A 27697-nucleotide genomic window follows, 5' to 3' on the forward strand; every position below is an offset into this window, starting at 1 on the left:
ATAGGCTGTGAAGAGTTTGGATTGTCAACAACATTTTGTCTTGATTTCGATTGAATGTTTTTGACTCTGATGTGTTCACATTTGTATTATATTTTTAACCACAGTGTAGTGTTTGTATTGTGTGTGTTTGTGTATGTTTTGATTCTTAGGAGAAGAAATGAAGTGACAAATAGGAATTCACAACTTAAACACCATACTATAACCACTTTTGTCGGTCTTTGTGTTGGCTGTATGGTCACTTTATGGTGGTGATACATACCACAGTTTTTTTTTAATCTTAATCTATACTCAAGTACTGTTGATGTTTTTTATTTATTCAAGGTATATCTGTTATATTTTTATATTTCTTTTATATGCCTATTTCAGCTATGTCAATTGACCACCAATGTCAATCACAATAACGTTAATTCTTCATTGAACTGACTTATCGCTTTGCTGCATTAGAAATTAGATGAAATAGCTTGTATAGAAAGACAGAAAAAGAAGAAGAAGGCCAGAACATCTGAAACCTATAGCTTAGATTCTTTTCATGAAGGAATTTGATGATTGAAAATAAAAGTTTAATGCAGCGCCACCATCAGGCCGACCAACACTGAGATGTAACGGGTTCGGACCTAGAATATGTCCAACCGGCCCACCAACTTTGATTTGAATTCGATAACTTTTTTGAGATATTCTTCTAACAGACAGACAGAACCCAACTTAGTTTGCTATGTAACGTGCCTGTAATTAGGGTACTGCCCCTTTAAGAAAGTGACAGTAGAAATAGCGGTGGAGGAGCTGGTCAGGAACTGGGCAGTGTGTGTGTGCGTGTATGTTTGTGTATGTGTAGGAATCCAAAAACTTCTCCAGCGCACCGCGGTGGTCTCTCCCTCTCGCTCTCGTTCCTTCCATCACTTCCGAGTCCATTTTGACCAAACTACCCGTGCGTGTCTTTCCTCCATGGTCTCCCCGCGAAGTAGACGCCGCTGACCGCTTGGGAAAGAAACTTTTGAGAGGGGAAAAGTTCAGGAATGATGCCCGAGCACGAGCGCATCCCTCCCTCTGAAGTTCAGCTAAGGTAGCTAAAGTTAGCTAGCTCGGCTCGCTAGTTCTTATGCTGAAAGTTGTGACAGAAAGTTTTTCAACCTGTAAAAACAAAGCGATATGTGTCATATAATGTAGTGACGGCGCGGCGGCTCGTGTAGTTGGCAAACAAACGGCGACAGCGGGCGAGTGAGCGTGGAATGTGGCGCCCTGGAGGCTTTCATCCTTAGCTTTGTTGTCAGGTTATCCCGGCTAATCGTACTTAGCTAATCGGGGCTAGCAGACGTTTTTTCTTTTTTTCGCCATGAAAAAGTTAGCTGGAGTCGGTGAGTGAGTGACGTCACCTACACAGACCTGCTGACCTGTTTCACTAGCTGCCCAGACAAACCCACGATAAAAAGTTTGCGTCGTTTCCGATCAAACTACGTTACATGGACCAGCTCCGTTGCTCCCATCAACACCTGTTGGATGCCTGGGACTATCAACAAGTGACATCATTGGTTTAGCTTTGTTCAATGCCTGCCAGACTCTGTGTGGATGTAAGACGTTGTGTTTTTTTTAAGGACCTGGACTGACATCAAACACAGATGAACACCTTCTGATACTGGGCAGCCTTGATGTCATATAGAGGAGTTTCTTTTGAAGGAATGTTCTTTTTCTGTTGGAGACGAGTGTCACAGTTTTTGGATTAACACCCAAAGCATCTCATCTAGATCCAAACTTGTCCAGGTGCTCCTTTTTGGCTCCCACACACACACACACACACTGAGGTCTTCCTCTTGGATGAAGTGGATAGCGCTGTGATGAAGGTGACGGTGACCTTTGGGCAGACGGGTGTGGTCGTGCCTTGTAAGGAGGGATGGACCGTACGTGACCTCATCCAGCAGGCCACTCAGAGATACAGGAAGCTTCTTGAGCAGGTAATGTTCCTCATGATCCTTTCAGGTTAACACAACTGGGTTTGTTGATGGAGCTGTCCCACTGTGTGTGTATGTGCATTATTTTTTAACGCAAACTCACAACCAACAAGATCATTTCTGAAGGTGTTTCATGTCCACCCTGGAGCTATTTGGCCTCAGTCTGTCTCCTCATTTACGAGAACACTTAGTAGCTGTTGAATTAGTTTTTTAATTTGCAGAAAGGTGTTTGTGTTTTCAAAAGCGCTGACATTTATTAGATGAGACTTGTACCACTTAAAACTGGATACAATCCTATTTGTCACTGCGCAGGTGAACTAATTGACTAAATTTCATAAATTAACACATTTGTCAAGATTATTTTTGAAGCTGTCGGATGTGATCTCAGGAGGCGAGAGGCGGTGTTGTGATCAACTGACACATGGTGTTGATGTGCCTTAGCTGAAATAGACACTAATTGCGAAAGAAAATCTTGCTAAATGTATTCAATACTTCAGTTATGCTGCGGGATGATGAAGTGTTGAGTTTTGTTATTGTGTTACAGTCATTTGTCTTTTTTTCAGTATTATGCTTTTGACAACAATAGTATGCATTATAATTTTCGTGCACTTAATTACCAGTCTAAATTCTGGTAAAAGGACACAGTGAGGCAGTTTGTTCATGAAAGTAATTGCTGGTCTCCTCGTCTTAAGTTATTATCATTATTGTATTGTCATGTTTTAGCACGTTATATTTTGTTTGGCATGATGTCTCAAGAATTTGAACGAATTAATGACCATTAAGTCTAATAATCTCCTTGTCGTCTGAGCCTTCATCATTCTGCCAGAATCGCGTCATCTCTTTTTTTTTTTTTTTTTGCAGTCCACTCGTCAACATCAGTGAACTGCATTATTCAGTCCCTAAAGTGCCACTGTAATAATGTTTCATTTTATTCATGAACTCCTGATGGAGCCCCAAAAAGAAGCTTTTCATGGAACAGTTTTTTTCATAATATTTGAATTTTTCCCAGAAGTCATAAAAGAATCATAGAAGGCTCTTATCATGTTATGAACGATCTTTAAGGTTTCCACATCCCAAAGTCTCTGGGAAATTAGACCGAGCCGGGGAGGTCCAGTGTTCCATAATTGCTGCATGAAAAATTAAAAGCTTCTCTGATATGAGTTGTGATTGACCAGACGGGCGCTGACACAAGACGTTGACACTGTAGTCATAAGTGTGAAATGCAAATGACTCCCTCTCGTGATTCTTTCATGACTGCTGCTGACTCCCCGAGCTTCTCTGAGGGCAGGAACCCTTTGACCTCCATTAGACAAGCAAATCTTCTCAGTGACTCACTTCATATTGGCTGCAGTCATATATTCAGTATAGAAGGAGGCTGTTTGGATTGAGAGAGAGCAGTCAGACCTGTGCGAGGGAGTGAGCGTTGTGTTTATGCGAGAGTAAATAGAACCTGATAACACACATTTTTCCACCAAAACTCTTTTTTTCCCCTCTAACTTTAAACTTCTTCTGCTTTCATCTACCTCATATCACCTCTTCCGGTGTCCCACGGTGCTCCTTCATACCTTTTTAGTTTTAGTTGCACTCCCTTCACCCTCCACACCCCCGTTCTCCTTTTGTCACCCTACCTTCCCTTTAGTTTGAACACTTCTTCCTCTTCTACCTCCTAATTCCTCTGTTACACTTCCTCCTGAAGTTCGTCTACACCTTTATCGCATCGCTCTTCCGCCTCAAACCGTGTGGAAAACGCTACGCTTTGTTTTTAACACTCCAACAGTTTGGGTGACTGGATTCAGACACGGCCTATGCTGTTGTCCAGGTCTGAGGTCGTTGCACTTAGGTATAAATGTAGCCAAAGTATTCAGGGGATTTGATGAAGCATACTTACGCTTTTAGACCCTGCCCGCCATGTTGCAGTGTGCTCCGGCTCCGGCCTAACACAGCAAACATCTTACCCCGGAGCAGTAACATTATAGGTGTTATTAATGTTCACAGAGAGACGGCGTTAGTGCTCCAGGTGTGTTTCCCTGCAGCTGTGATGTGGGTAATGGAGCAGCTCCCTGATCTATTGATTAGACCTCTGAGTGTGTAAATACTTTGTTTTCTGTCCATGTGAATGAAATGCCTTGTTAAGCTCAAGCACTGTTCTGGGGGGGGAGGGTGTTCCGGTTCATACCCGTTTCTTTATTCTCCTTTCTTCCTCCTCATCTGCTGTTTTCCTTCACTCCTCTCTTTCAATTCTCACACACTCCTTTGTTGGATATTTTCACTCCCCACTCTTTTTTCCCCCTGCTTCTCCTCCTCCATTACTCTTTCCGTTTTGTCTTTTCCCTTGTTGTCGTAAATATTCCCCCATTTTTGTTCCAGCCTCTCATCCTTGTCTTGCGTTTTTCCATCACCTCCTCCTCCTCGTCCTCTTCGCATGCCCTTCTCTTCTTTCTCCTCTGTAGGATGGCAAATGTAGTTTGTTTATCTCACCCGCACATGTTTGTACTTTGTATTCTTTCTCTCTTGCTCTCTACCCTCATCAGTGAATTATGTGCCCTTTGTATCCTTGCAATTATATCTGTTGTTGATGTGTTCTGGGATCAGAGAGCAAGTGTATACAGTATGTGCCATACAATCTGCTTGCTCTGGTCCAAACCAGTGAACGAGTTATTACTAATGTTACATTTTCCTCTTGGCCGAGTTTGGTTTCACACAGAAAATATTTAAGCGAGCCAAAATAAATCAAGAAAGGCTCAGTGATTGTGCTCACTCTGCTCATTGGTCGGAAATGTCTGGGGACGGAAGTAGAACATAACATCAGGAAGAGGTTTCCTATTCTGCAATTGCGCTGCAATGTTGATCACAGGCTAATTATCCGACTTGCAGCCCCTTTATGTTGCTAAATTAGGAATCAAAGAATAAAAGGTATCATGAAGTCGGTGGTGATGGAACGCTTCTCTGTGTACATGTAGGATATACAGTCGGAGACAGAAGTACTTGATGTTCACTTTGAGCAGATGAGAGGGAGGAAAGGGAAGCTTGTTTTCATGGGGAGTTGTCCGGAAGTTATCAGCCCTTTGAAAAACCGCTGTCTTAATTACCGTTGGCCAAACACACAGGAGTGTGTTAACTTGTGGTTCTGCATTTATGGATGGCGCTTTATGTGGTTTCTCTCTGCTGAGAAATTGTTGGAATCTTCTTGAGTATCAATCAACACACCGTTGGTGTTTTTTTCCACTTAAATATGGTTTGGATTGTCTTTCTCATAGGCATGTATTGTTACACTTTATGTAATTATCTTATGATGATGTGCTAGAGGTCTCTGGTTGATATCTGGTGATCCAGATATGCCCATAAGGATAGAAATATAACACCACTACTTTGGTGGACATGTATGCCAAGTATAGACTGTAAGGTGGTTGTGTATGGAAGGTTTTCCATCTGTGTGGGTGTGTGTTGTAGTTTCATTAGGCAGGGGAGGAACGCTGATAAGTCCAGGCTAAACAAGCTGATATCATCGTAAAGCATTCTGGCCTCATGCCAGAGTGCAGACAGCTAGTCCTGAAAGGAAGGGAGGGGCTGGGAGGAGACACACGCCACCCTCAGGAATGTGTGTGTGTGTGATACACTGTTCTATTCTGTCCACTGTCAATACATTGTGGATTTTCCAATACTGGAAAAAACGCCCCGACACATTCAGTTTATCTCAAAGACGCACACCAGTCAGAGTACATGTGTCCCTCACAAAACATGAATTTAACTTCTATCAATGTTGGAGTTCCCATTTGCAATATTGGTCCTTGGTCGTTTTCCCCCAAATTGCCTCGTGTAACATACAAGATAAACCTAACAATGCTGTATTTGACGAGCCAAACAGCCACCTTGTGTAGAGCTGCAGGAATGTTAATATGCCGTGTAATGATTGCTGTGGCATTACCACGATCAATTTTCAAGCTTTGCTTATCAGAGGAAGGGCTTAGTTACTGTCAAGTCACAAGCTGGGTCAAGGGATAAGTCGGCTCTGATTTAGTTATTTTCCCACAGAACCTGACCTGCTTTTAAGGGGATTCAGATGAAATCATTGTCATGGTCTAAACATGCCACCCCCAGTTTTTAGTTTAGTCTTGGTCTTTGTCGCTTGATAGGAAATATAACCTTTTTAGTCGGAACCCTGTCCTCCACAATGTTTTTCTTCTAGCATAGTTGCTCCGCATACCAACAGTGCATACATTGTTTGAAAGCCCGGCTCATTGCAGTGGTTGCAATAGTTAATCATTGCAGGTTTGTTTTCACATACGTACAAGAGGCTTTTGTAACCTGGATTGATTGTGTAGTACTGTACTTGTTGACATACGCAGTTGCAATCCAAGAACCAGAACAGGTAGTGTGGCCAAAGATGACCTTTATGTAAGACCAACAGTTTGCTAAAAACCTGAGCACACATCACTTAGTAGCCTATATGTTTACATACACACACGTCTTCCAAATCCTGCACGTGTACCTAAGTCTCTCCTGAAAAACAGCCTCGGGCTTAAATGCACATTCACGCATGCTTATTACTACCCACTACTACTATTATTGATCTTTGATGAATATATTCCATTACCTCCATAAATGAAAAAGATATTTCCATTTACACATCAGCAGTGCTGCTAAAATGCTCTGCTGTCAATCGGAAAAATAGAAATGTCAAGAACATCCTGGCATTTTGATCTCCCATACAGGTAACACTGTCATTATCCCTGCACCATTGTGGAACTACATTTAATATGATGTTTGAGCAGTCAAATTACTATAACTGCTACTTCCACCGTAGGATTGGCTCTTATTCATATATGGCCTTTTACTGGAATATAGCCATTACATGAAAGACTACAGGCATGAAAGTGAACACTTTTGGCCTAAATGCAGTCATCCAGCAGTAATTATTGTGTGATTATGAAACTGAATGGATTTCTTCAGATATTACAGTAGCTTGTCACAAATCTCTTTATAAATGCACGTCATTATCTAAGTTTAAATGGAAAGCGGCGAATGTAAGGTTACTCTGGTCTAAAGTACAGGGTGTTTTTTTTTGTTTTTTTCGAATCAGGATTTAATAAGAGCTCATGCTGTCCCTTCAGCCTACAAAAGGTTTCTATGCAGGCAAGAGAGTGTGGGGCTGAGAGAGAGAGAGAGCGAGAGAGAGAGAGAGATTGTTAGAACACTGGTGAGGTTTTACCTTAAATATTTCAAAAATATTTTCTTGTTCATATCCTAAGGGATGACTTCCTAAAAATTGCACAAGATTAGGCGACATGTTAAAATATGAAGCCAATCACAAGCGCTAATCCTCCTGATTTCCACACCAGATCGGTGTGTTTACAGCTCTTATCTTCAGCCTTACAATATCTGCCAGTCCTTTAAGGTTTAGAAACTGGATAAGTGGAGGTCTGTGTTTTCTACAGAGCCCTAATCCAAATGCATCTCTTGAGTTTCAGATTAGATCAGTGTACACACAACTCTTATCTCTCCTGCTCTCTTTCTCATCTTTTTACCTGAGATCAAAGGAGGTTCTTGACCTGGAAATAACAGCAGCAGAATGTGACTGCTGGATGTAGGTGTTATGCTGCTTCCTCCTTGCATTAGTTGCTTTTTTTGTTATGCTGCAATGAAAGCTGGTACATTGTAATGCATGTGCCCTCACTCACATCTGCAGAAGGGAGAAATGTGTGCACTTAGAGTGATTTCCATTTGATTAATTGCCCTATGAGTCCAGTGACACTGCAGAAAAAGCAAAACACAGCCTTTTGGTGAAGTTGTTCTGCAGCCCAAACAAAAGCCGGGAGGTCACTTATGGGACGTGGGCTACAATGTAATAGGTTGTTCGCTGTAAGGAAATGTTCCACTTAATGCTCCTCTGTAGGCCTGTTTGTTCTGTATACTTTGTTATAAATAGTAAGTTTTGTCAGTTTGTTGGGGCTTAGTGAGAGATTATGTTTCATAGCTGAGGCAACAAAAGGAACAAAAGATAAAATATCTCACATGACACTTTGGGCTTGATATATTCCTCAGTAGTCATAATAACATTGATGTGGTTTTTCTATGAGTTAATATGCCCCATAACCATAGCTGATGTTTCTCCTGGCAGATAAATAATGTGCAAGAAGGAAAACAAAACCAAACAAATCTCTGCTCTACCTCATACAGCTGGACTGGGCGGGAGCCAAGTAGATGAAGCGACTGCGATGAAGTCACACAATGAATTCCAGGGAAGGGAGGGAGGAGAAGGGAGAGTCAGAGGGAGAGACAATATAACCGTATAAACAGCTCAGCGTCTGAGGCTTGTGTAACAGTGATGGTTCAGCGAAGAACCATTTCAGTTTCTTCTCATGTTTAATGGAAAATCTTGTGGTTTTTTTTTTTTTTTATGGACCCAAGCCATGTTTAACTTGGATAACTGCTTTTTCTGAAGCAATGTTGACTATTTTTTCTAGATTACTTGAATATATCAGTGAGCACCAGATGGTCCTGAAGAATGAGACCATTGACGCGTTCATCAACACAGACAACAGCTACACCCTGTAATGTCATTTAAAAAAAATGTTAGTTGCTGGAAATGCGTTGCCATGGTATTTCCACTTACTCTGTATTCACTAAGATTGTGAGTATCATAGCACAATACACAGATATACACTTTCCTACATTACGGGTTCTATTTCTGTCCCCTTGTATTTAGTTTCACTGCCATTGCATATTCATCAATTAAATAATTGCAGGAAAATGCAAAGGTTGAATTCCAAACGTGGAACTTAAGTCTGCAGTTGAATTTGCTGAAAAAAACCTGGATTAGCTTTTGTCATGTTAAATATGCATATGGTTCAGAAGCCAGTTTCACAGACAAACACCCTCTATAGCCAAAAATAACCTTTTCTCATGCTCAACAGTGCTCCCATGACTGATGAATTGCACATGACGTCTCTGATTGGTCTAGTCCTCCTTTACTATTTGCAATGTTATTGGCTTACAGTCAGAATGCCCTTTTTAATTCTACTGTCAACCTAAAGACTTCTGAAAAGCACTGACAAGCACCTGACCTTGGAAGAACGATGTAATAGGGCACCACCCTGTAATGTTTCGAGTCACAGCTTTCCTTAGGCTGCATATTTGTTTGTGCATGTGTCTGTGAGGCCTCTTGTGTGTTTGTGTGTGTGTGTATTGTCGCAAAATGTTGTTCAACAACCAGCTCTGCGCAGTCAGCTGTCCAGTGCAGGGTCGATGCCATTAATCAGCGACCCAATATAAGGCGCGGGGGAGAAGGAGGAGTGAGTGAGAGGGGGTAGGCCAGGCTAGAGTTGTAATCTGTACAAGACACCAGGGGAGAGAGGTGTACGATGTGTGGTGGAGGAGGAGGAGGAGGAGGAGGAGGAGGAGGAGGAGGGAGGCGACAGAGAGGGCACAGATGTGAGGAATGTGGAGGTGGAGTAGGAACAGGGAGAGGAGCAGTGTGTGACCCGGGGAGGAAGCGTTTGTGGTTGGTGTGAGCGCTGTGTTAAGACAATGAAATGACAACACACACATGCTCTTCAGATAAGCAAATAAATACTCAGATCATAAATATACCTGTAAATGCATTTCCTGAGTAAAAGGCGCCATGATTGCAATTACTGAAAGGTTTTGCTGAATGCTGAAGTGCCTGAAGGATTTAAGCCTGATGGCCTGAAATGTTCTAATGGTTGCTGTACCTGAATGACTAAAGAAGTTACAAGCAGTTTGAGAACAACAGGCATAGCTAATTAAGGAAAGATACAGAGCTGAGTCTGTTTGAAGGCAGAAAATGACTGAAATCCACATACTGAAGAACTGGCTATCATGCATATGATATGAACACCAAAAGTTATAGCAATAATGTCCTGAATATTCTGAACATTCTGATGTTTGTAGGTTGTAAGTATGCTCAAAGTAAGCTAGAAGCAATCGCAGCAGTAACTTAAGCTAGAAGCAATCGCAGCAGTCACTTGGCAACCAACCAAGTGAAGAGTAGCACAACCCGAGAGCACAGAATATAATACTGTACATACAAATACATCTCTGGAGCAACAGGGTGTCATAAAAAATAAATAAAATAGAGTTCATCCTTTTGCTCATCCATCTCTTTTTTCTCTCTCCATCTCTTTTCCACAATGACTTGAGGGATACATAATTGTAATATTTGTAAAACTGGTTAGCCAAGTTGTACATTTATTTTATCTGCATGGCCACAGAATGTATATTAATGATTGCTTATTTTGCTTGCCTCTTTTCTTATAGGAAGGGAACTTCCTGATTCAGACTCATCATGTAGAATACTGTGACGGGGGCATTCTGGACCCTGATGACATCCTCAGTGACCTGGTGGAGGACAAGGATAAGGTAGGAAAACCCTCAATGGCAGGACGTCTTTGTTTCTATGATTGTAAAAATAAAGATGAGGTTTTATGTAACCTGACCACCAATTTGCATGGAACACTACGGCCGTCTTTATGAACTGTAATGTATGAGGTAAGGCTTTGTCAATTATCCAAGACTACAAAACATAGAAGTCTGTGTACTAAGCAGCAGCCAAACAACCTGCTTGAATCCTTTTTTACCTAATACATCTCAACAGCGCATATAATCCTTTTGATGTAATCCTAATAATTAGTCCCACATCTTTAGGGGTCTACTGTAGTGTGCGTGTGTGTGTGTGTGTACTAGAGAATTGAGCTGCAGTGGCCCATAAGCTGTTCCCTTTGCAAAGAATTATGCCTCACAAGCAGAACTCAAAGAGAAAAGGTTTTAACTTGCCTTTAGCATTCCGCTCTGTCATTAGCAATTCACTTTTGGGGATTTTACAAACCCCCCGTTTTTCTTGTTATTTTCCCCTGAGGAAAGTGTTGTATTTCATTTTCCCCATTGCAAAATCCTATAGACTCTTTGACATTATTAGAATGTGATAAATGTCCCGGATTATGGGCTGTTTGAACCATGGCTGAAGACCCTCAATGAATCTGGGTGGTTTTGCACATTAAATCGGTATCAAAAGTTTTAATGAGCCCTGTCCAATGGCGAGCTACATTTCTCACCAAAGACGCAGCACGGAAAAGTTTAAGAGCCTACTGGCAAGATAATGTTTCACTGAAATGTATATTAGCCTGTCCTCTGCTCACGCTGTATGCCTGTAAGGTTGGATAAATGCTGCATGATTCGTGGGGTATTCTTTGAACTAATTAACCGCAAAATTGCTTTAGTAGGCAGTTTCTCTAAAGAGAAAAAAACCTCTGGGAAGAATTGAAGTGAAGAATCTCCTATTATTTAAATTCAGGTATAGGATGGCAAGAATACAGAATTTCACTGAACCCAAGCTTATAACATTGACTAAACTCAAGTGGACTGTGTTCATGTTGTAATCATGTCTAATCTGGGGTTCACATCCTGGTTTTAAGATGCATAGACTTTTGTTAACTGCTGCAAATTGAAAAATGGATTTAATCATCTCCTAACACCACGGTGAGAAAGTTAACTACCGTCTTAAGCGTGAAAAAAATAATATGCCTGCATCGCATTAACCAAGAGAGAAGATAGTCCACACTGTCTTCCTCTGCGGGTTGAGTTCCCCTGATGAGCTCTCGTGTCACATAAGACGGGGGTCATAACGCGATACACTAAGCCAGAGCCCAGGGGCCTTATGACTCAGTGACAATGGCAATAACAGAGTCAGGAGACCACCGACTGCCCTATGGGATTACTGTTACGAGAGGCTGTTGCCATGGTTTTGTAGGCTTTCAGAGAGCAACATGCTCCGGTCATGCTGCCGACTAGTTTTCACCCACCCCGAGGCATTCTCATCTTGTTTGTCGTGTTTTTTTTTTTTAATGTGGTTGTGTTATAGTCTGGAGTCCCTCGTGTGAGTCTCGGTAAGAATTGGAATCACAAAACACTGTGTCTACAACTCTGTGGAAACGTAGGTGGCGGTAAAGTAAAGTTACACGTGACATTTGGTGGTAGGTGGTTGAACCAAAAGGGGCCTCATTGGATGGTGTTGATGGATCAGGGAATGGATGGCAGGATTCCAGACAGCAATACTCACCAGAAGGAGAGGCGTGTGTGCTGTTGCTACTGGAGACAATGTTCCAAACATGTTAATACATTAGGTGCCAGCCAAAGCCAGTACACAGGTCGTTGGTTCAGTACCTTTCATTTGTGCTGGATGGGTTGATGTGAGTGTGTTTGTGAGCTGTGCTGTTGTCAGCAGAATGGAGAAATCATGAATCTACATCCAGGCCTCATAAAGATGTTTTATTCTGTGCTTTTAGTATGACTCTGTGCCACACTATGCCTTGCTGTGAATTATTAGTTGTAGTTGTTATAAATTATATGGATATAAATTGTTATCCCGATGAACCGATTCAGTTCAGTTTGAAAGATTTTAACATTTTACACAATGCCACTTTGCATTTAGTGGGAAATGAGGAAATTCTGTGTTTTAGAATCTGAGCTTTGTTTAGGCAGAGTGACTGAATGTGAGGCTCTGTGCCCTGCTGACTGCAGAAACATGCTGAGGCAAATGATATTGTATCTTTAGCGCAAGAAGTGAAGTGAGTGTTTAATCTATTGGTCATTTCAAAGTCTGTTGTAGAATTGCCTCAAGCTGGTTGGGCAGGTTTGTGTTTGTGTTATGATCGTAAATTCACGTGTGTGTGTGTGTGTGTGTGTGTGTGTGTGTGTGTGTGTGTGGGGGTGTGTGTGTTTGTTTGTGTGTGTGTTTGCCTGTGGCCCCCCTGAAGAAACATATGAAGTGACAATCATTCTTTATTCTTGCATTAACTTTCCCCTCAATTCCTACGCTCACACTTTCACACAAAAAGAGGAGTAATATCCTGCTTATTGTTAATATCCTCACAATGCCTGCAGTGAAACGGCACAGAAGACATTTCACAGCGCAGGAGCCAAATGTGAAACTACACACACAGACACTCGTAATATACACCTAATAATACACTTCTCGGTATTGCAATCAAATACAGTCCTGCACACTAATTCCCCAAAACAAACATATTGTAAGAGACGCACAGTAATGAAGTCCTGCCACACACACACTTCTGAACACCAGCGACTGCCGATGAAATAAAAGTGTGAAATATTCATTGAGTTGGGCTCTGGCAGCTTTACTGGAGCTGGGATGAATAAAAGGCTCCTAATCTCAGATGAGTGTTTTATTGTTGACAGACTCCCACTGGCAGGCTTTAGGGTTATAACCTCTGAGAAAACATGGATTTCTTTGAGTGTTTTAAAGGCCATACATAGAGTTTTGAAAATCGACTATTGAAAAATACTCAAATGATGTATTTAGACATTCATTCAACGGCTGAGATGGAATTTGTGTGTGTGTGTGTTTCTTTCAGTGGCAGAAATGCATTATAGAGACATTAAAGTAATGTTATGCTGAACAAAAAGCCACTTAGGGGATATTAACTGGGAAATACCAGTTTTTTTATTACACATAAGCAAGAAAATAATGCCCAGAAACATTTGTTACTTTAAGTGTAGATCCACTAGAGGTCTTTAAAAATCAAACACATCTGTGGAAAAGTTTCTTCAACCTGATGCAACAAAGAGAATAATGTCACGACTGTATTTAGAAAATGACCTGAACTGAAAGGGACTGGAGGACAGCTAGACCCGATCTGAAACAGACCCAAGGATACAACGTGCCCAACCCCACGCAAACTCATTTAGACAGAACACCAGCACAGGTTGCAGCATGGCGCTCCGACGGATAACGAGACGCTCCTCTTTCATCCTGTTCCTCGTTACAAAGACCGGCCATTTCTTTGCCTCTTGAGTTCATGCTCTCCATCTTGTCGCACAAAACGAAATTTTCTACATCTGTGATCAGAGCTGAAGGGGAGTCGGCTCACATCCACTCCAACGCAAGATGTATAGAACCAAGGCAATAGCACAGCACCTTACCGGGACCCCATTGGACTGGATTTAATGTGGACCTGGCCATTCTTGGCTCCAGTTGTCAGTTCTCGGTGCCTAGAAGCTGAGCAACCCCCAAACGCCTCTTAAATCTACCAAGAGAAACCTATTTCACGATCTCCAATACCCATAGAGCCACAGCGGTATTGAGTCACCAATGCTAATAAACATCATCATCCTAAATCTTGTTCCAACAATTGGAGTACCCTCACTACATTCACCAAAAAAGAAACGTGTGGCTAAATGCTAAACCTGCAAAAAATGAAAATGTGTGTGAAAGTCTTCTCTGTGTGCACAGCGTTAAGGTTCACCTATAGACCCATTCCCCTCCGAAGCTTTTTTTCTCTCCATTACCCTAATGCCTCCCATGTATGTTGTTTTTCAAGCCCACTCTCATCTTTATGCCACAGAAAATGAAAAGTAAGCAGGAAATATGGATTCCCATCAGCACATTTCTCTGTAGCCTGCAGTATAACTCCTAATGTATTTCTACCATTTGAGGTAGTGGAGGAAGAAAAAAACACTTCAGAGGGACCAAGGTTTGTTGTAAAGGTTAGCTGGTAATGGAGAGAGGGAGAGAGAGAGTATGATATTGATGTTTGTTCTGGGAGTTCAGTGTCACATTTACTTGATCAAACACACACACACACACAGACACATACATACATACCCAGAAAATAAACAAAAGTTCAGCACATGGGTCTATTCATACAAGTTGAAGGCAAGCATGCATACAGGTTACTTTACTCTTGTTTGTTCAACATACACACACTACATACAGTGGCTCAACGTTTAGGTACATACAAAGGTACAGAGCATACGTAAAGCTATAAACACAAACGTTTGAAATGGTAGAGGAGGTTAATGAAAAACCGCCAGCTACACCAATCGTACTCTGTCACCCTCTCTCACGCACACACATCCCAGCACACACAAATTGACAGAATGACAAAAGATCATACTTCTGCATGCATAACATTGCTCAGATGAACAGACAAAGAACCGACTCTATTGCGAGCTTATTTCCGATCTCAGACACCATTAACCCCCAGCATTGCTTCACATACGCTCAGTTTCATGTAGGATTATAAATATGCATGCAATCTAATAAAGGAAACTTTCCATTGGCAGTGCCCAGGGATCTCAATATTCATGACAAAGAATACAGCTTTTAATATATACGCTATTTAGCTGAATTCATTCATGCTGCTCATGTGCTAGTACTGGCCTTGTAAAGTCTGCTCTCTACAGCCTGACATTGTAGACCGGGGCCAATTAATATTTCTCTTTTGAACTATGAAAGCAGAAATGCTAAACAGGGGACATCAAGCATATTTGGGATCCGGGGCTGTCGAGTCTCTCCTTTGACTACTTTTAGCTTCTTTTTCCGAGAGTTTAGCAAGCCCTTTAAATGTTTTCTCCTCATTTAATAAACCGGGAGTAAAAAACCATTTGAGGAATCTGACATGGACACGAGCAGCAAGAAATGTGAGATCTCCTATGTTAATGGGGTTATCTGGTGGGCACCTTGTCAAGGATACTTCGTTCAATTAAGCCTACAGTGCCCCCAGAGTGTAATTTTCTGGAAAACTGTTTGTAAATGGCCTTGCAAATCCTGTTAAAATACACTTTGGATTGATCCGACTTGAAACTTGTCTGGCTTTTATACCGTCTGGCCTCTCCGATGAGATGAAACAACCCTGAGCAGTCGAAACTCGGAGACAGTAAGATGGGCAGTCGGTGGACTCGAGCCAACTTGATGACAGTTTCATTGTCTGCATTGCACTGTGTTTACTGGAGAGAAGAGCCAAGGCCAACCATTCATCTTATAGTTTGGGAATAGTCAAATAATGTTGTCATCTCTTCCCTTGGTAATGTGGATGGGGGGAAAGGTTGGGATGGACGGGTGTGGGAGCCAGCAGGTGTAGTTACATATGAAAATGTGTCAGAGATTGTCCTCAAATGTGCATTAAGTGTTCTTCCTCGACCAAAGCACCACAGAAGTTTGCTTCTTGGTTTTGTCATTGGTGACCTGTTGTTGCAAATGTATCACAGAAATATTTGTGTAGTCTTTACCTGCAATGGAAGAATGGGCTGATAGATAAATGGGCCCGCAAGGCAGGGAGCGGCAGGACACGATATTGAAAATAACAAAAATAAAAAGGGTTAAATGAAATTGTGGAGTAAAAGAGATGTGGTTGTAATTCAGGATTGTGAGGCTGGGAAGGAATGGGGACTGCTGTCTGTGCTTTCATTAACTTTATGAGGCTTAGGCAGTAACATTGCCAGTGAATTGGATTTCTCCAGGCACAGTGATTTGAAGATATTACTTACAGCAGGCAGCAGCTTTTGAGGGCTAACGGCAGGCTTTTCAAAGCCCTGGACACTTTTAGATGTCACTCAAATGCACCATACAGTGACACAATATACAGTAGGATGTCCAGTATTTTAACCATCCAAGGAAACTGTACAGTTATGGATAGAATAGTACGTGGATGGCTGGGGGAAGAAGATGAGGTGAGCAGGAGAGAGGGGATGTGGATAAGGAAGGTGAATGGATGATGGAATTAGTCGAGGTTGGGAAAAACAACCATTTTCCAGTGTCTCTCCTTCACACGATCCGTCTCTTCCCTCCAGCTTCGTCCCCAATCTATATCTGTCATCTGCCACTTTTGGAAATCTCTTCCCTTTTCATTCTCTTCTACCTCCCATTTGCTGCTAATCTCTCCCCCTCTCTGCTCATCTTCCATTCACCGTCTCAGCTGTGTCACTTTGAGGAACAAAAGACAGTCACAACCAGCCATTTACAACACTAATGGAATGGGTATTATGTTCATTGCAACACAATCCTTCCCTATTGTTTTCACCGTGAATGACATGTACTTTTAACTCTATTCAGGATCGACATCATGTTGAGAGAAAGTTAGAAAAGAAAGAAAAGAAAAAAGAAAAACTACCAGAGCTCCAACTTCAGCTTAGATGATGTAATGCATGACTCTCCAGTAAACCAAACATTCATTCATTCGTTATTTACGTCACTGCAAGCTGTATTTAGGGAATCTAGCATTGTTTCTTAGCTTTCTGATGTTTTTGCGGTTTTAATTTACGACTTGTTCCTTGATGTCTTGGTCTGGTGTGAGCTGTGATCTTCCTGGTCGGTCCTTGAGAAGGTTAGATGGGCCATAAAGCTTCTCTTTCTTCAAGGAGCTGAGATATCGGCTATTAGCCCAATTATGAAATATGTCTGATGAGGCGATGGCCTTACTAGTAGATTACAGCAGACGGACATATATCAGTCCACACAGACAGTCAACATATATCAGGTGTGTCAAACGTCGCACGGTCCCAGCATGTGTAGGTGTGGATAGTTTGAATTCCAGCTAAATGTGATATATGACCTACAAGGTTCAGTCCAATGGAATGATTCACTGTGCAGGAAGATGTCAGCCAGTCTATGTAATTAATATATTCCACTGCTTTTGATGGCTTAAAAGGGTGTGTAGATATGATTGGAGGTTGAACAGAAATCCATTATGAAAGATTAAATGAAAACCATATGTGTGTGTGTGGGTATGGGGCTTGGGTCAGTCGTAGCAGTAGGGTGCTTACTTTGGCCTCAATTTATTTGTGTCACTAAATATTATTGGAGTCGTTGGTTTTTGTGTGTTTATGGTGTTGTTGTGTTGTGGTTGCGAGTGTGATTGTGGCTCATGTTTGGACTTTTAGAGAAACAAACCTACTGCCTTCCCCAATCTATATGTCTCTCCATTCTCACACACAGAGCCTGTAATGTAACATACCAAGAATGTATTCACGTCAAACATTACCATTAATGCCTCATATTTTACACACACGCACACACAGATGGTTAATGTACTGTACGAGATGTGTGGTATATTTTAAATGGGTGCGTAACATCCCAGTTCCAATTTTGCTGACAACTTGCTGCACATTATGGGCAAAGACAATGAAATTAGACTAGAACAAAACTCAATTAAGATGCCATTTTTAATGCTTTTTAATTTGAATACTGTTAATTTACTATTTCTGACACAGATAAATAGACACAGACAGATCCACACACACTTATACACTTCCCCAGATATACACTCGCTCTTTTCAAAAGCAGCGGAGTGGAATAATGGACAAGGCAATGGAGTAGTGGGTAGATTTTTATCATTCACACTCTCTTAACCACGAGCCATCTGCTAAATACATGCAGTCTTTTGTGTGTGTGTGTGGATCCGTCTAATTCATTAAGGGCTTAGACAATCACTCATCACATTAAACTGGCTGGAGGCTGCTCAGTTATAATCTAGTACAGTATAATTTTTATATTAACCACCTTTTAAATGAAATAGCATTTTTAATACACTCGTAAATGACAAAAGAAAATAAAACTGTTAAACGAACCATTACATGGGAATGGAATGGACTTAAATAGATTCATGCCCTGCCATGTGTGCAGTCTCCAGGATCCAGATGAATGCACCAGTTAATTAATCCAGATAAAAAATATTTGATATCAGAAACACTAAAGATCAACTCTAATTCAATCAAGTGAAATATAAATTCATCAACGAATGAACTATATCAAAATAACCAAATCTAGTAAGTCTGCTGTGTCTCCTACAGCCATCTGAAACGTCACGAGTCATAATTTAATGGTACGTGGTGCCTCAGGATAACTTTTCTTAAAGGTCACCGGAGCTGGGCTCGTGTATCATTATCTCTGTGTCACTTAGTGACATTGATCATTATGACAGGATAAAAAGGAGACAACACTGAGATCTCGCCATAATGAACCTAAATGTTCCCTCTCACCTTCACCCCGTGCCTCTCATCTCCTCTTCCTCCTCCACCCCCAGTCCCCTTTTATACAGCTGCTATTCCTCAGCTCCCTCCCTTCTCTCTCCCTTTACACCACCATTTCTACTCTTGCCCAACACTTAGTGCTTCTTTCCATTACACCTTTTCTTGCCTTGAATCTACAATTTACCAATTTTATTGCACTCTTGATTTGCTTTTTATCGTAAATTTCACGAGGAGCTTTTGGACCAGAGGTTCAGAACTAATGCAATTTACCAGGAGTAGGAACTGTGTTGGCGTCCTTGTGCATTTTCACAATAAATCGAGAATTGTGGGGATAACTGAAATTAGAGCAACAGCTTCACTGTGCCAGTACTGCCTGGCATAATGAGTAATTCCTGTTTCACTGTGCAAATGCAAGGTCATAATGCCTAAATGCGGGTATTTAAACAGTTTTCTGATCTTGTAAGCTCCACCCATCGGGGAGCGGCATGGTGCCACTGTTGCCCCGCAGCATGGAGGTCCTGGGTTCAAATCCCATGCTGACCCAGTCCTTTCTCTGTGGAGCTTGTTTTTTCCCCTGCATGCTCTGGTTCCTGGCTCCCCCCCTCCATCAAAACCACGTCGGTTAATTACTCCTGCCAATGCCCTAGGCTGTGGATCTGAAGTGGGTCCCTGGGTGCTGCACCGTGGTTCATTGCAGAGAGCACATTTCATTGAACAAAAAGTCCCTGCAGCGTACCAGTGCCGTTTTTACTTTTCCGCCTCCCTTTCTTTTTCTATTTCTTTTTCCATATCCCCAGCTCTCTACCTTTCAATCTGCATGGTTTGGCCTCTTGCCTCCCTGTCCCTCCTCCTAATCTGTCCCACCCCCTCCCCCCGTGTCCCCTCTTCCCCTTGCACCTCTTTGTTTCACCCTTTCCTCTAATGAATCCAATCATTTTTGAGTCACACCTTCAGTGTGCGTGTGCGTGCGGGGACTCTTCATTTGTCAAAGACACACACAGACACGATCCAGACCTGATACATATGTTGACCCTTAGCCAGGAACTGAGGGTTAATTGAGTAATGGTGTATTTGAGAGAGGGAGAGGATATGATGAGGGAGGGTGAAACAAAAAGCTAAAGAGAGAGAGAGAGATGGCGAGATGAGGGGAGTGAGAGCATTTAGAGTGCGAACGGGGGTGGCAGGTGTAATTTGTATGTGTGTAAAAGGAGCTGAAGGGGGAGAGTGAAGAGAGAAAGGGGTTAATGGCTAGAGTGAATAAAATGAAAGACAGCGAGGTTGGTAATTAAAGAATGGTGGAATAGACAGGGAAATAAAGACAAATGGAAGGTTAATGTGGGGAGAGTCTGAAACGAGCACAAGGTGAGGGCATGGAGGAGCCCTCCTGAAAGATATGAAACGCTTATTTCTGCCTCGGCAGGACAGAGTGATTGAAAAGAAGGAGATGAGAAGCGAAGGGTTAATTGTCAGGATAATAAACACTGGATGCTTTAGTCTTCATGGATGTTGGCTCTTAATTAAGGAAACCCAACTGCACCTGCGACCCACCTAGAACCGTGTGTGTGTGTGTGTGTGTGTGTGTGTGTGTGTGTGTGTGTGTGTGTGTGTGTGTGTGTGTGTGTGTGTGTGTGTGTGTGTGTGTGTGTGTGTGTGTGTGTGTGTGTGTGTGTGTGTGTGTGTGTGTGTGTGTGTGTGTCTAATTAATACAATAAAATCTACCTCCTCGTGGATTCATTGTGGTGATGAATTATCTTAATGAATTGGCAGAATGTGTGAGATGAGAGCGCGGACGAACAGACCAGATAAGATGACTATAGATTTGTCCATCACACGCTGTGAGTTTTTGGGTCGGGCTGGTATCTGTGGTTTTAATATGAATATTTATCAAAAGAATTGGAAGCAATCAGAATGCTGACACATTTTTTTTTATTAAGAGAGCGCTTAAAGATGTGGTACACAGATATGACAGGCACTGATGAGAAAGTTGCATTGTTAAAATTCACCAGATGCAGTAAGAGTTTGGTTTTGGTCCTCGTTTTTCCCTGTTGCTGATTTTAGATTTTTCGCCTCATCAAGTTCATCAAAGCCTTTTATCACTTTTATTAGGGCTTAAGAGTCAAACACATCCGGTTTGACTTATTATTTTAGGGCTTTTGTACATGACAAGTCTTGTAACAATACATGAATCACTGCATGTGCCTCTTAACCAATGAATGTTGGGACAGGCTTCAGTAAACCATGGTTGATGGAGGAGGGATGGATGGATGGACGTCCTGAAGGTATTATCTAATGTGGAGCTGGATTTGAGTCATGGTCCTCTGAATAGTTGATAAGATCTGTTTGGAAGACTAATGTTATCATGCTGTGCCGGCTATGAGCTTTACTCTTCACCCCAATCATAGAGATGTTAGGAGGATGACCCTTCGTGTCAACCCTTTTAAAATAAAAGGTGTCTGTGTGTGTGTGTGTGTGTGAGCGTGCACATGCACATGTTATTACGTCCACATGTATGAAACAGAGACAGAGGTTCCAGCATTAGAAAGATTTACATACATTGACAGGATAATGCGCTGGGCGGTGAGAGCTTTATAAAGAGTGAACCTGTCCCTGAATGTGTGTGTGTGAGTGATGATAACGGCCTCATTTAATTGCCTTACCTCAACACACACACACACACACACACACACACACACACACACACACACACACACACACACACACACACACACACACACACACACACACACACACACACACACACACACACACACACACACACACACACACACACACACACACTAGCTCCCCGAGTAGGCGTAATTTCTGTCATTCACCTTGAAGAGGTGGAGGTAAGACACAATGATGGAGGGATGCAGGGTGTGAAAGTGTGAGAATCAGTCGGCATGAGACAGATTTGGATCCAAAGCTAACAAGAGGTCAGAGATGTTTGCATGACCGTTCATCTCTGTACTGTCATATGGGAAACGGTTGAATTCTCATTTAATGTTTGCTTCATTCATGCTTGTCGACACCAGCAGAATTTAATTAAATCCCTAACATAGATGGATGGAGAAAGATGAATAGAAAGTAAAAAATGACCGTGTCTCTGAACTGTTGCATTCAGCTTGAAACATAAAGTTGAGCCGGCTCTGCTGCGTAACACGGCGTTAAGGTTTTTTAATCACCGTACGGCGCTGCACCACTGCTCTGTTTGAGACTGCGTGGACGAAGTCGTGATGATGTTTGATACTGTTGCTATGATACTATTGAATGGGCTTGTAATCTCCTGTGCTGCTGTTTCATGTAATTGCGGGTGGACACAATATTAAAAACAACTTTCAATATGATGTAATCCATTAGAAGGCCTAATACAGCCTGTCAGTCTTGCATTTTAATGAGGCCTAACCTAAGTGTTTGCTTGTGGCTGTGTTTCTGTTTGCTTCCATGAGTGCTGGTGCTTGCATACACATTAGGTTTGCACTAACTGCTGGGTGCAGTTCCACCATTAACCCCCCACATACACTGGCACTTATAACCACACACCACAACTCTGTCTCGCTCTCTTTCTCTCTGTTTTTGTCTCTCTCGCTCCCATGCTCTCACACACACACACACACACAGACAGACACAGACACAGACAGACACAGCAGCTCCGCTCTCTTCATTCTAATCAGAGCGGCTGCAGACACTAATGAATAGATTTAGTGAAGTTGCACAGCTCCACATTTGAGGACAGACAGACCAATGGGAAAACAAACTGCATCTGTTCTCTATTGTAGTATCCTAGGGAAACCCCCGTCCCCCATGCACACACACCAATGAGTAATCTGTCTGCGGGTGTCTGTCTGTCTCTCACTGTCCATCTCTCTGTTCAACACACTCTGTAATTATCAGAAAGATGGAAAACTGAGGCATTTTGAAGGCAAACAATCGTTCATCAATAAGTCTGCATGCTTATTAAGTCAGATTGGTTTTTGTGCAAATATACAATACAAGTATTTTTCAGGCAAACGTCTCTTTTTGCTTTAAAACTGTCAATAGAGTTGCATAGGTGTGGCACAGTGCAGTGATGAAACACCGCTAGTTTGGTTTGTAACGTTTAATGAATCGCTGCAATGTGTAATGGTTTACGTCATTAACATCCAGTTTATGAGCTAGTAAGTTCTTCAGCCAGGATAGAAAGATTTCATTTGAGCTCCAATTGCTATAGAAAACCAAACATATTTGCTAAATAATGCCAGAAAATGCAAAAATAGCTGCAGAATGTACCTGGCATTAACATTGTGTTCTTGTTGTCTGGATGCATCCTTGGGATCCTGATGATTGATGATGAGACTTGCGTGTACTTGCATGTATCAACATGCGTCCCGTGGATTCTGTCTGCCTTGTGATTGGATCTTGGTAGGTGGGCCATTAAGCTGTTGGCTCTCTTTCCCCCTTACACTGTGGAAGATGATCATCGTGTATAAAAATACCATTAACTTTTGTACTCGGGTTGTCACTGTCCCATGTTCCAGCCACAGATCCGGCAGAAACAGGAGTTGACTGCCTTATTTTCACACCTGGCATGGTAACAGGGAGATGAACCCATTTTGTTAATTTCCTGTAACTTGTCCAGGAGCCAAACTGTAGAAGGGAGATATGGCTTGATTTAGCAACAAAGCCAAGAGAGCAGCAATATCCCACAGACAGGTTAGACATGGTTAGAAATAGTTTAATCATAAGCAGTGAAAGTATTTGCTCTTTGGATTGATTTGAAGTGACACGGAGAGAGTGATTGTTCTCCTGCCCCGCACTGGATCAGCTCTCTGGGGTCAGCAGACAAGCTTTCAACAATTAACCCCATAATCCTCAGAGTGTGACACATTACAGAGACGTGAACAGCTAAAGTCACAATCCTTAGTTGTATGGAACCAAAGAGGATTTTGGCCCCAACCGGTACGTGTGTGAAAGTGTGTAGGTTGACTGAGCAAGGGTGTAAAGAAAAGGGAATTAGTTCTGGATACAGGCTAATCCATGATCATTTCAGAACACTTTTTCGTAACTTAAACACCAATTTCGCAATCTATAAATGTTTTGGGCCTGCTTGTTGTGCGTGTGTGTGCAGATGTTTGTGTGTGTGTGTGTGTGTGCTGCATAGATTAAGGATTATCACTGTCAGCTGACAGTCATATTGCCTTTTGCATTCCCAGTGGTAATCCTAAAGGAGCGGCCATCAAGATACTGTTGCAGTGTGTGGATGTGCTTAGCGGCGAAGCGGTGCAAGTGTGTACGCCGGAGTGTGTCCCTCAGTGTGTGTACGCTAATCAGTCACATCTGACAGATGGCAAATCCTACTTCAAAAGCCACTCAGACGTCCATTGTTATGTGGAGGGCCAATTGAATGGGATAAGATGGCAGAAAGAAAGGCGAGGAGGAAGGGAGGGAAGGCCGGATAAATGAGCTGTCGGGGGATGAGAGAGCTAAACCTTGACTGTGGATCAAGCATTTAAAACCTTTAAAGGTGCTATGTGGAGCCTTTTAATGAACACCAATACATCCGTGACACTTCCATTTCAGTGAGTGTAATGTTGGAGAAAATGAATTGGACCTTCATGATTGAATGTAGCGGGGAACCTGGAGTCATGCTTGATACACAAAGTGAAATTCAGACACTCTCCACTCTGAGAAAAGCCACGATTTGCTGTTGAATTAGGTGACAAAATCATAGCTGGAACACTTTTGGGTAGCTGGGATTTTAGTTCTCTAATGTTTTTCCTGAACTTTCCTTAAGTCACTAGATGGTTTATTAATGTATTGGACTCAAACAGCTTAGGCGTAGCATTTACACCACATCTGGTTTAATTTCAAATCGTTTCATCACCTTATTAAAACAAGCAATGATGTATAACCATTATACTTCATGGTTCTCTGCTTTGGTGCTTTCCCAGCTATCCTTCATATCAATCCAACAAATGGCTCGGTTTTGGTGGGCAAAGAAGAAGTGATTTGTTGAAACTGCTCCACACACACACACACACACACACACACACACACACACAAAGCAGACAGATTTTTGAGGAGACACAGACTGAGCTGTCAGGAGTAAGATCTACTCTCGTCAGTCTCCGCTGACGGATGCATCTTGTCCAATCTTTTACGTGTGCATAAATGAGGTAGCGCGACGCAATCATGGTGTGTCACAGAGGAAGTGTAGAGCCACGGTGGTGCACACAGACAAAACAAAAAAAGCAGAAGCGGCTCGATCAAAAATGGCCAAAGTTCAAACTCGACACTGTGCAAAGATGATAACTGCAGTGAGGCAGATTCAAAATATTGTAAGAACAAAGGCTCAGGAGAAGTTAAGGGAGGAAATGGGAAGAGGTGTGTGTGTGTGTGTGTGTGTGTGTGTGTGTGTGTGTGTGTGTGTGTGTGTGTGTGTGTGTGTGTGTGTGTGTGTGTGTGTGTGTGTGTGTGTGTGTGTGTGTGTGTGTGTGTGTGTGTGTGTGTGTGTGTGTGTGTGTGTGTGTGTGTGTGTGTGTGTGTGTGAAAGCCATAGTATGTGCTTTCATGCATCAGAAAAGTGACAAAGCAAACGCTGCCTCAGGCCTTCTACTGGAGGTGGAACAGGCATGTAGTGTGACGGACAGGACACACTTCAGTCACAGCCGGGTTCCTCCTCTGGAGAAGCAGATGGAGACGCGATATGTTGTCTCACACTTAATCTTTCTCTTCTGAAGTTTACATCTGTATTAATCAGCCGTATGCTTCCTGTAACGATTCCTGACTTGCCAGTGTTGCTTCAGGACGCAGGAGACAGATATATTTTTCTTAAAAAGCTTCACATAAATCACCATCATGATGTAGGGGTGGAGCCTATCGGAGGCCACTTGATGTGCAATGTGTGTGTAACTATATAGGGGTTGGTTCTTTTTTTAAAGTTTTAAAGTAAAGATGATGAATTGTGTTTAAGAGTGTGTGTGCACACTCAAAAATGAATTTTTAAACCCATTTGTTAGATAAGAAATGCATTTTATATAATATCCTGATCTGATTAGTCAGAGTAATATAATGATGTATCCATTAACCTGGAGCTGTACAGTACAGAGCTGCACATTTCTTTGAAATGCATATTATGGGGGGGTGGCTTTGTCCATATTCAATTCGCTCTTTTGACCTCTTCTTACTTTGACATTAATGTAGTTTTGACATTATCCAGTTTTTTTTATTAAAAGCTCCCTGAAGACCAGGGCAGTCTGAGTGCAGCGCGGCCTTGACTGATTGATTTGGACACATCTACATGTTTCCTCCTCCACTGCAGTGGGCGGTGCTGAAACGCTTCCCCTCCTTAATGGGCTCTTCTGGTGTGTGAGAGGTGTCATTTAGACAGCTATTGGAGGATCATTGGGAATATGGCCTGTTCAGAATGTGTCCATCTGTGCCTCTCTGTCTCCATAATGTTGTTCCATATGGCCTAGTGTGGTCTGCACACAGCCCCAGGGAGGCAGTGGTAGATGGTTCTCAAACAGACACACACACATACAAGCACACACACACACACACACACGTGCATGCTGATCTTTCACGTGTGCAATCATTGATACATATATTTATGAATATTGGGGACTCAATCGTTCTTGCGTACACATATGGGCATGCTTGCAAATATCTTTGTGGACATGTCCACACACTCTCTGCACGAGTGAGGAAACAGAAGTTGTCATTACATTTTGGCTGTGTGACAGAGTGGCTGAAGCGCTCGGTGCCGGTGCTCCACTGGAGGTTGAGCTGGTGGGGTTCCATTGTGGGTCGGTGGTTAGCGATGTCGCCTCACAGCAAGAAGGTCCTTTGTGGGAAACTGACTGAGGCCTTTCTGCAGTTTGCGCGTCCTCCCTGTGTCTGTGAACATTTCTCTGAGTGCCATCTTGAATGGCGTGCAGCTTCAGTTGGAAGTTCAAAATTGCCCCGAATTTAGAGGACGTAGAAATTGCCCCAGTGTCCGCTGGGATAAGGACTAGCTCAATCTGACTCCATGCAGGATAAGCGCACAGAGAGAATGAATGAATGGATGCTTGGCTGACCTGTGTCCCTCTGGGTAAACGTTGAATCTTTTTGTATGTCTTTTATTTCCTTACCTGCTGTGTGTAGTTGTGCATACATTTTCATGTCTGACCTTCAGTCTCTCTCTCCCCCTCTCGTTCTCCCGCGCTCTCATTCATTCCTCCCATTTTGCGCCCCAGCTCGTCCGTCTGTTGCTGTCTGAATGTCTTGTGCTGGTCTATAGAGGTGAAGGGAGTGGAGATCAATAGAGGGTCAGCACACAGACACAGACACTTAAAACTGCTGAGCAGGTGATCTTCATTCATCCATATTCTCTTTGCGGAGACACCACCATCCTGATTATCGATCACAACAGCGACGGATCAATGGCAGCGGAGAGGTCATGGTCAGACTTATGGGTGTGTGTGTGTGTGTGGGCGCCCGTATGTGTGTTCCCTTTTCTGTGTGATTATGAGCACCTGCACAGTATGTAGTTATTGCTTATGTTTACCACTTTGTATAATCGTCCAACTGCTACTCATCAGCACACCAATCTGCTGCAGTGGGTGTTTGAGAAATCCAGACATTAAGAGAGTAGAAAGAGACTGTGTGAGGGGAAATCACACCAAGAAGTAACACGGAGTGAGATTAAGAGTAATGTGAGAGAGTTGGTGCGTGAGTGTATCAGATTCATGCGTTAATCGATTAGCACTTTGTTGCTTTGTGGGCGTATCCAATAGAGCAAAGTGCTGGAACATGATGATTTACATGAGCCGATTGGTGAGGAACCACCACAACAACTCAAAGGGGGGGACGATGGGAGAGCACGGACAGAGGAGGAAGTAAAAGGAGACACGGGAGATGAGAGGAAGCCAAATTAGGCTTAAGAAAGGAAGCAACGTGAGAGCCAAATGGCAGTTGTTGGGGAGGAAGGGAAGGATAGGAGGTAA

General features: G+C 42.5%; 1 protein-coding gene across 1 annotated transcript in view; it reads left to right on the plus strand.

Annotated features, from left to right (window-relative positions):
* Positions 1-786: 786 nt before the first annotated feature.
* Positions 787-27697, plus strand: part of LOC143007657 (partitioning defective 3 homolog B-like) — a gene marked incomplete at its 3' end in the record, with an annotated part of 73701 nt that continues 46790 nt past the window's right edge. Inside the window, exons 1-2 of the mRNA XM_076159074.1 lie at positions 787-1946; positions 10221-10322. Of these exons, the coding sequence (XP_076015189.1) occupies positions 1830-1946; positions 10221-10322 (219 nt within the window). The remainder of the gene's footprint in view (positions 1947-10220; positions 10323-27697) is intronic.

The sequence above is a fragment of the Genypterus blacodes genome, unplaced genomic scaffold, assembly GCF_046128005.1.
Source record: "Genypterus blacodes isolate CSIRO-AG114 ecotype Tasmania unplaced genomic scaffold, CSIRO-AGI_Gbla_v1 ptg000093l_1, whole genome shotgun sequence".
NCBI lineage: Eukaryota > Metazoa > Chordata > Actinopteri > Ophidiiformes > Ophidiidae > Genypterus > Genypterus blacodes.